Below are 10287 nucleotides of genomic sequence, written 5' to 3'. Positions count from 1 at the left end.
GCCGAGCACCTGCTTATATAGCCAGATGCCCCGCCCATTTTGGCGGGCTCGGGCGCGCTGCTTCGCCATAGGCTCACGCAGCTCCTCTGCGCCGTCATTGGTTCATTTCTGAAAAAAAGGCTTCAGTAAATCGGAGAAAAGGAGTTTCCCGTAGTGTCTAGCGACGCAGTACTCGTTCCCGTATCTCAGGGAGCCGAGGTTACGTTAGTAACCGAGTACGTTAACCAAGAGCTTGTAACACACCAAAGAGAAAGGAAAAATTGAAATCGCATCATATGACCCCTTTAAACATAAGAGTGACAGATAAGGGTAACATGAAAATGCAGAGTACGATGTGTCCCAGTTTAACCTTTTACTGTTGTTGAACAATGATGCAACTTGTCACATTAATACAGAATTTAAAACAGCTTCAAATGTGGCTCTGATCCCAGACTTCTGATACATTCGTTATGAACAATCTTATCTTTTGGTCTGCAAATTAAAATAGAGAGAAAAAGATAAAATGAGATCAAATACGCTTTTATCCAAAGTGAGGAACAAAAGCAATTTGTGAAGGAGCCAACAATAATTGTAATACACAATGCCAGGTTTATTTGACAACTAGATAAAGAAGCAAGCTAGAACCTTTAGTTTCATTTTGTACATTAATTTACTGAATTATCCAAAAATAAGCAGTGGTTGTTACAACCACATGGTTGCTAAAATATAAACTAGTTTTTCATTTAATTTAAAGAAAACAACAATATCAGTATATATACCATTAAGACGATTACAAAATTACTCATTGTCAGAAATGTAGTCATATTTCCGACCCTCCTATATAGTATGTCACTTATTGTTTTTATTCATGTCTTACCCAGGGCGAGGTTCTTGGCGGTGATGTCGGAGCAGGGCTGGTAGTACTGCACCAACCAGGCGATGCCGACCACCGCGTACACCAGCTCCACTAGCAGGATGGCTGCAGAGAGGAATAACAATTAATGTCAAGTGTTGATTTAAGGCCTAACCACACGTTGCACTGTCAATCTGCAATGAAACAATGCAACCCAAAAAATCTTGTTATGGTAAGCATCAGTTTTATTATTGCTCACACCTTGCTCATTGATTTGGTCAAACCTCCAAACTTGGTCAAATGAAAGCCTGTTTCCACAAGGGGATAAAAAATAAAAATAAAAAGGGCAATTTGTGAATTAACTTTCTTTCTCACAATTCAGATTTTTTTCCCCTTGCAATTCTGAAAAAAAGTCTGAATTGCAAGTTTGTAACTTATAATAGCGAGATATAAATTTGAAAAACTGACAAGAGTCAATAAAAAGTTGAAATTACCTTTTTTTATTCCATGGCAGAAATGAACGAAAAATGAGTTGAAAGATGTAATCTCAAAATTCTGCGAAAAAAAAAGTAAACTCAGAATTCTGAGGGAAAAAAAGTAAGAATTGCAAGATGTGAATTTGCAATTGCGAGGAAAAAAATTTGAATTGTGAGATAAAAAGAATCAACTACCTTTTTTAAAATATTTTTATCCCATGGCGGAAACAAAAAACAGAATTGTGAGATGTAAACTTAATATTGAGAAAAAAAACGTCAGAATATCAAGATATACATTTTCAATTCTGGAAAACAGTCTTAATTGTAAGATATAAACTGGCAATCGAAAGAAACAAAGTCAGAATTGTGAGACTAAAAGTCCCAATTACATTTTTTTTTTAATTCTGTGGCGGAAGCAAGCTTCCATAAACTTCTAATCCACATGTGTGTATCAGAAAAAGCGCAAAAGCACACAATCACTGTAGAAAATAGTCCACTTCAATTAGATTGATCGGTTTTTGTTAGGGATGCACGATATTATCGGACCAATATCGGAATCGGCCGATAATGGCTTTAAATGTAAATATCGGCATCGGCCTGATATGAAAAATTATGCCGATATGTCTTGCCAATAAGAGGAATACATTAACTCGCATGTGCTCAGGGTGTGCTAGCGATTAGATCACGTCAACAGTGCAATTATATCATGTCAGCATTGTGGCTCATCCTTGAAGCAAAATTTTGCCTGAATGTTGATTAGATTCACTGTTTTGGATGCTGCATTTGAACTGAGAATGCACAAACAGAATGACGCTTCGGTGTATGATAGAGTAAACCGTAATAGCACGTGCAGTGGCAGCAGCAGCAGCCTCCCCCGGGTCCTAAAGCCCATTCAGTATGGAGTTTTGATTCCGAAGCGGGCGCTGTTGGCCTACTTCTAATTAAATGAAAGTAAAATACACAAATAATATTTATACCGTGTTTCTGATTAAATAAAGCAGTAATTGATGCCATAAAATCATGAGTATGTTTTGATTTAAAGGTCAGAAGCTATAGCTTACATGGAGAAAAAAAAAATCACAAACATGCAGCAGTTGATGGGAAAAGCATTTTTAAAATGCATTCAAAATTCGGAATAATTTGTAATATAGAATTATTCACGTTATTTAGAAGTGCCCACGATAACAATATCGTGCATATTCAGTACCGTGATATATCGCATTACCGAATACCGGCACAAGTCTAGTCCTTAGTTTTGATATTAAGAGCTCAGGATTTTTTCACTGAGCTCGTAGACCTTTTTCACATTTGTGGGGTTCTCTGTAGCGGAAGTCGTCATAGTTGGGTAAACTTCGAGAGCAGTAAATGGGAGAGTACCATAAATATATTTTTTCAATTCCCATTTGCTCAAATAGCAAAAGAAAAACTCCACAATAGTGTTTTCACGTCTTTCAATCAAAGGAAAAAAATGAGAGAGACTGATAACGGCAGTCAGAAGAGAGAACGATGTCAAATTTAGCGTCCCTCCCATAGACGCTGCATTAGAAACACCCTCACATTAGCGTTAACTAGTTTTTTTTGTAATTTGATGCAACGGTGATATAATACAAAGTATAGTGTTATAAATGTACATACATTCATATAAAAAACTTGATGATTTACGATGCTGATGACTGTCTTGTGAAAAGGGTCCCTTGCAATGCATTCTGGGATTGCTTTCTCCACAAATGATACTTGCAATGCTGCCTTAAAATTTGGAATTGCATTTGCTTCAGAAGCATGTCTATGATGGATCACTACAGTTAACAGAGTTGACATATGAGATTGCATGTACTGAGAGAACTGATGAAAGATTTTTCATGGTTGTTTTTATAAATATGCAAGTGTGTGTCTTACCCAGCCGTATATAGAGCACGTACTGCACTGCCTCTCTGGGTTGTGTGTACAGGATGCTGCCTCTCATGCTCAGCCACATGATGGCGCTCTCGCAGATCAGACAGCTGACCAGGATGCCGAGGTAACCACGACCGTGATCCACCAGCGTGACTGAGCATGATTGCTCTGAACTGTACGGCAGCCCAAAGAGAACCACGGACAGAACCACGAGCCTGCCGAAAGAGCACAGCCACAGCATCACATGAACATACACATCACGGAAATCAGACATTTATGACAAGAGGTGCGTTAAAATGATTTCCAGTATACAAATGAACCCGTTGGGCAATTTCATATTTCACATTTCTTTTCCACTTGCCAACAAAAATAGTTAATTTAGTTTATAACGAGCCAAAGATTACGTCATGCAATCGATACTTTATCTGTGTACTTAATAATTCTTGTGCTGACACAGAGAATGATGGGAACTCTAGTTTGGTTGCACGAGTCTGTCACCTCAAAATATCCAAAATGAGTATAATTTTTGTTCTTTATTAGCAGTTGGCAAAATGTGTATGAAATAAACAGAACTGTTAATAACAATTACAACTTATATTGGTCAGCGGCGTGGCATGGAGGCAATCAGCCTGTGGCACTGCTCAGGTGTCCTTTTTAATGGTTAAATTACATTTTATTAATCAAAAAGCATGTCTAATGAATTAAAATCATGAAACTTAACATCAATTTATTAAAAGTTTAACAAAGATTACATGTTTAGGGCCCTATGAAATGTTTTTTTTTTCCAACCTTATGTTTTATTGTAACCAAATTCTGTTTTAGCATGTCTGATTATTTGAAAGCATAAAAACAAGTTTCAATTATTCTTACAATAGCCTTACGATTTTTTCCCCTCAGAAATTCTGTTGAGTATTTATATTTTTTAAGGCATAAAACGTTCATTTAATTTATCTTTTAAATAATAAAAATTAAACACATTTAATTTTTTTGGAAAATAAAGGGGATTTAGTATTACAATTAAAACATTGAATAAATATTGTATGATTATTCCTTCAAAATAATGTTTTAATAATTTTAGTAGTAGTAGTAGCAGCCTGTTATGTACATTCTACTCAACAATAGTAATATATTTCTGCCGCAATGCCTTCAAGTTAAACCGAACTTTAATTTTGACGGGTTGCCGTGAATACCTTTACATTTCTCTGTGTATATGATATGAGGGTAGTTTTACTCAAATGAAACGGTCAAATGCTCATGAAGTGACTTTCAGAGCAGTTCTGGAGATGTTGTTCATATATTTATGTCCTCATTTAGTAAAACAGCAGACTCTAATATCACCGGAAGCGTCACGCATGCTTTAGTACGAGTAGTAAACAAAACCGCACATCTGCGCCATTCATTGACACAGAGACACGCAGAATTCATATTTAAATATGACATGTTCTATCGGAAAGGTAACTTTAAATGACTTCTGTTGTGATCTGGCGCTATAGAGAAAATATAATTAAATAAAATTAACTTGACCTTAAGGGCCGCCCCCCTAATATAATGGCAGGGGAAACAATGACATATATACATATACATATGTACGTATGTGTATACATATCAAATCTAAAATCTAACATTAAAACTGAATGAAATTAAAAATAATTGTAACTAAAAACTTACATTTAATAATAATTACAAGTAAACAACATGTAAAACTATTATGAAATATACTATATTTTAAAAGGTAAACATTGTTTAAAATATTTGTGTACTTCAAATAAATAACTTACATCATTGTGCAACTCATTCAAATGGTTGGGAACTGCTATTATATTGCAAGACTAATGTCTAAATTCAACTCTTAAGACTTCTATTGAACTCACAGTCCTGGCTCTAAGAGCTTATTGTTTACTGGTTTGATTGCTTAACTCATGCATGAATGTAAAAGAACAAACTGTACAGACAAACACAAATACTGACTCACCATATGCAGTGTAGTATGAACAGGAAGAAAGCCGGTAACACTAGGTCATCACTGCCGACTGACCAGCGTCGCCGAAACAGTACCATGCCCGGCATCACTGCCCTGAAACACACATAAACACACTCCAGTTATGGACTGCCTGACACACACGACACACACACACACACACACACACACACACACAGTAAGACTTCTCATTCACCACTTCTTCAATTCTGCAATAAAAGACAAGAGTAACACAAGGCCAAAAGAGAAGAAGGCAGAACACATGCACACAATAAAAGCATGGAAGTTCTATTGCAGAAAACTCCTCAGCTTACATTAGAAACAAAACAACAGCGGCTTTTCACACGTCAAAACACAGCATAGAACAAACAATATTGTTGTGATCGGTGATTTTAAAGAATTAGTTCATCAAAAAAAAAAAAAAAGGAAAGAAAAATTCTGCCATTTACTCGCCCTCATTTCATGACAAAAACCATTCAAATATCATTTCATTTTTGGGTGATCTATTTTTTAAATCAGTTTTATAATTGTGCATCAGAGACTGAATCTGAACCTGGTCTGATAGGAATAAGACTCTAGAGAGAGAGGATTGAGGGAAATTATGAAAGAGGAAAAGAAAGGCAAAGAGGAAGTGACCCATGAGAATGATGACAGAAAAGAAATCAATATTTGTTAAGTGTAACGTGAGTGACAGTTTACTCATGCTATCCTAAAGCATATTTGCCTACTAGCTTTTTGTGAGTGTGTTTAGGTGGTTGCCAGGGAATTGTGATGCAGTTCTGGGTGGCCACTGCATTGCTATACAGTTGCCAGAGTGTTTAGGTGGTTACTAGGGTGTTGCTATGTAGTTGCTAGGATGTTTTGGGTAGCCAGTGCATTGCTATACAGTTGCTAGAGTGTTTAGGTGGTTACTAGGGCTTTGTTATCCAGTTGCTAGGGCATTCTGGGTGGCCAGTGCATTGCTATACATTTGCTAGAGTGTTTAGTTGGTTACTAGGGCTTTGTTATCCAGTTGCTTGGGCATTCTGGGTGGCCAGTGCATTGCTATACAGTTGCTAGAGTGTCTAGTTGGTTACTAGGGAGTTGCTATGCAGTTGTTAGGGCGTTTTGGGTAGCCAGTGCATTGCTATACAGTTGCCAGAGTGTTTAGGTGGATACAAGGGATTTGCTATGCAGTTGTTAGGGCGTTTTGGGTTGCCAGTGCATTGCTATACAGTTACTAGAGTGTTTAGGTGGGTACTAGGGCATTGCTATGCAGTTGCTAGGGTGTTCTGGGTGGGTAGTGCATTGCTATACAGTTGCTAGAGTGTTTAGGTGGTTACTAGGACATTGCTATGCAGTTGATAGGATGTTTTGGGTGGCCAGTGCATTGCTTAACTAGGGCGTTGCTATGAAGATATTAGGCTGTTCTGGGTGGTTGCCAGGGCAATGTTATATGGTTGCTAGGATGTCCAGGGTGGGTGCCAGGGCATTTTTGTGCGGTTGTTAGGGTGTTCTTGCTGTCAAGTGCATTGCCATGCAGTTGCTAGGTTGTTTAGGATGTTGCTATGTCGTTGAAAAGGTGTGGAAGAAAAGGCATTGCTAAGCACTTGTTAGGGTGTTCAGGATGGTTGTTCGGGTGTTGCAGTGCAGTTGTTAGGGTGTTCAGGGTGTTTTTCAGGGTGTTGCAGAGCAGTTGTTAGGGTGTTCAGGGTTGTTAGAGTGTTGTACTGCATATGTTAGGGTGTTCAGGGTGTTTTTCAGGGTGTTGCAGTGCAGTTGTTAGGGTGTTTAGGGTTGTTAAGAGTGTTGTACTGCATATGTTAGGGTGATCAGGATGGTTGTTCGGGTGTTGCAGTGCAGTTGTTAGGGTGTTCAGGGTGTTTTTCAGGGTGTTGCAGTGCAGTTGTTAGGGTGTTCAGGGTTGTTAGAGTGTTGCACTGCATATGTTAGGGTGTTCAGGGTGGTTTTCGGGGTGTTGCACTGCAGTTGTTAGGGTGTTCAGGATGGTTTTCAGGGTGATTTGCAGTGCAGATGCTAGGGTGTTTAGGCCAGTTGTCAAGCTGTTGCAGTGCAGATATTACGGTGTTTAGGATGGTTGCTTAATGGCCCAAGTAAAAGAGTGTTTTGTTCAAATCTCTGAGCTTAAAGGCACAATATGGAATTTTCGCCGCTGGAGGGCGCGTGCGTATTCAAAATAAACAGAGACAAAGGCGTAGTTTGATGACGCAGTGACTGAGTGTGGAATCATGGGAGTTGTCGTCTTCATCCCCCACAGCCAATGCAATCCGACGGGACTCGGGCAGAAATCATGTTCATGGATGAGCTAATGATTTATTAACGTAGTAGAATGAAGCAGGGTGAGGCTGAAAGCCATGCAAAACGAGGCCACTGAACGAGCGTGACACATGGCTCGAAAGCAGTGGCGCTTTTATTATGCCACAGTCGACCGCTTCCGCTCCTTCCGGTCGTGCGTATGTGGGAAAAAAAGCAGCGCTGTTTTATCATATAGATACATTTGAAAGTTCTGTTATAATGCTACTCTGCGCAGTCGTCACCAGTCTATTAAAACGCACAACATATCAAAGCGTCAAACATTTGGGATAATGTAAGTACACAAGTCAGCAAAATATATAGCACTATTCTAGTGGTTTTTGGATATTTGAATCAAAAAATCTTACATATTGTGCCTTTAAGTGTGAGCAACAGTAGTAATGCTTGCCTCAGCAATCACCAGTAACTACAAGACAAAAACAAACAGAGAGAGATTCTTGCGATTGTGAAGGAGGACTACTGATGGTTTCCATGGACACCGCTTTCAGTCCAGACACTGTAAAGCTCTGACCCAGCAAACGTTCATTGTGTGGCAAAATCACTCTATTTACAACACAAATCTCAATCAAAACATTTCATCGATCAACAGGTACTTTCAGAGAACAAAGATAATGTTCTGTGTTGTGGAGACAAAACTAGATGGCTGATGTATGATAACACACGATGTGACGGCCACATGTTTTGTTGATCTTTTTGTGGATCGGGGTAAAGGGATACACCCTGGCAAAGCACTTCCCCAAAACATTTGTGCTTTTTAGTGGGTGGTGTGGAGCAAAGGTTCAAGTCAACATGAAATCAACATTAACTTCCTTCTTCCATGGTTTATTGGTTTTAACATCCAAATTTGTTCAAATCCCAAACCAAAACCAATCTTTACACTCGGAACACTGATGATTCTTTTTAAACAGGTTTACCAATGAGTTTTGTCAATGTTTGGTTAAACAAATAGCCCCACCTCAAACTCGTGCCATTGGTCGAGCCAAAAGTTAACATGTCAAACCCTTTAAACATTGATTCGAAAGTTCTCCTATGAAAAATCTATATAAATTGCTGATTTGTAGTTGTCTCTGCACATTAAAATACAAAATAAGTATTTTCACACCAAAAAAGACACTTTACCTTTAAACTAGCAGTACTAGTTAATCATTCTCCTGCCCGACAGACCTGCCTGATAAAGCGACAGATTGTAAATGGTTTCACTGCAGCTGTACAATAACACACACAGTCTATCACACTGTTAGCAGTTCACCATTTCTCAATTTTCCCAATTATCTTCACACCTGCGTCTCTCTGTTTCTCTCTTTCCTACCATCCATCTATCTACGAAGACTCATCCCTAAAACCAAACTCTAATATGAAGCCCGTCTGGACACCAAAAACTCTTAAATACAAATATAAAATGACATTCATTCTCATTATATAAACATCCTGCTCACATCCCTGGGAAGGTTGTATTTTGCTGTGAAAGTCTATAACTATTTCTACAATAAATAAAAACTAAAATCACTCAATTTATTTTTTTTCTGCTTATCCCAATAAAAGTATTTTATTTACAAATATCATGCGTTATTACTGTGAATTTTATGTGTTATATATTTAAATAAATGTATCTATATGATAGTCATTTTTTCTCTACTAGATAATTTTTAGCATATACCACTCAAAATTGGGGTCAGTATTTTTTTTTAAATTAAAATTAAAAAAAATATATATTTTTTAAAATTAATACTTTAATTCAGCAAGGATATATTAAATCGATCAAAAGTGACAGTAAAAGACATTTGTAATTCTACAAAATATTTCTATCTCAAATAAATGCTGTTGTTTTGAACTTTTCTCATAAAGTATCACAGAAAAATATGAAGCAGCACAACTGTTTTTCAACATTGATAATAACCAGAAATGTTTCTTGAGCAGCAAATCAGCATATTAGAATGATTTCTGAGGATCACGTGACACTGAAAAATGGAGTAATGATGCTGAAAATTCAGCTTTGCATCACAGAAATAAATTAGGCTAAATTTTAAAATATATTAAAACAGAAAACATTTCATTTAAACTGTACTAATATTTCACAATATTATTGTTTTACTGTATTTTTGAATAAATAAATGCAGCATTGGTGAGCAGTAGTTATGCATTTAAAATGTATAGTCTTTCTATTTCACAAAAATGTACAAAAATAAAATATTGATGACATCATCTCCTTATTCTTTTGGTCTAATTACATGCTTTCTAAAATATGAATGTCCCTCCCCTTAAAGTGGTCATATGATGCAATTTAAAATGTTCCTTTCTCTTTGGAGTGTTACAAGCTGTTTGTGCATCGATAAGATCCCTAAAGTTGCAAAGACTAAAGTCTCAAACCCAAACAGATATTCTTTATAAAAGTTAAGACTTGTCCACGCCCTCCTAAAACACCTTGTTTAAACACGCCCCCATATGTCTATGTCACTGTGTGGGAAGATTTGCATAACGCCGCCCAAATGTTCACGCAAAGAAAGAAGGCGTAACTTTGATTCTCGCTGTAGTATTGTTGCTGCCGCCATGTCGTGGAGATGCTGTGTGTTTCGTTGTGAAAGCGAAACTTTGTTTGGCTTTCCAAAAGAGGACGATATCCGCTTCATCATGCCTAGAGCTGATCCGTGCTGGTCACTGAGGAAATACAACAACTTCGCGCTGTGGATCGCCGGATCGGCTTTCACCGTGGACGAAGCGGAGTCCAGCCCGGGGCCGTCACATGTGGTTGCCGCAAGCCCGCCGGCCGCTCCTTCGTCGAATCCGCCGGCCGCACC

At 37.9% G+C, this 10287-nt stretch overlaps 1 protein-coding gene across 1 annotated transcript in view; it reads right to left on the bottom strand.

Annotated features, from left to right (window-relative positions):
- LOC107685204 (sn1-specific diacylglycerol lipase alpha-like) overlaps window positions 1-10287 on the bottom strand; it is a 54271-nt gene that overhangs the window by 27523 nt on the left and 16461 nt on the right. Inside the window, exons 2-4 of the mRNA XM_016481716.1 lie at window positions 5174-5275; window positions 3205-3416; window positions 857-958 (exon numbers count right to left, since the gene is read on the bottom strand). Of these exons, the coding sequence (XP_016337202.1) occupies window positions 857-958; window positions 3205-3416; window positions 5174-5268 (409 nt within the window). The 5' untranslated portion in view covers window positions 5269-5275. The remainder of the gene's footprint in view (window positions 1-856; window positions 959-3204; window positions 3417-5173; window positions 5276-10287) is intronic.

This window comes from Sinocyclocheilus anshuiensis, unplaced genomic scaffold (genome assembly GCF_001515605.1).
Source record: "Sinocyclocheilus anshuiensis isolate Anshui unplaced genomic scaffold, SAMN03320099.WGS_v1.1 scaffold333, whole genome shotgun sequence".
In the NCBI taxonomy this organism is placed as follows: Eukaryota; Metazoa; Chordata; class Actinopteri; order Cypriniformes; family Cyprinidae; genus Sinocyclocheilus; species Sinocyclocheilus anshuiensis.
Note: the sequence above shows the minus strand (reverse complement) of the source record. Positions and strands in the feature narration are given on the sequence as shown.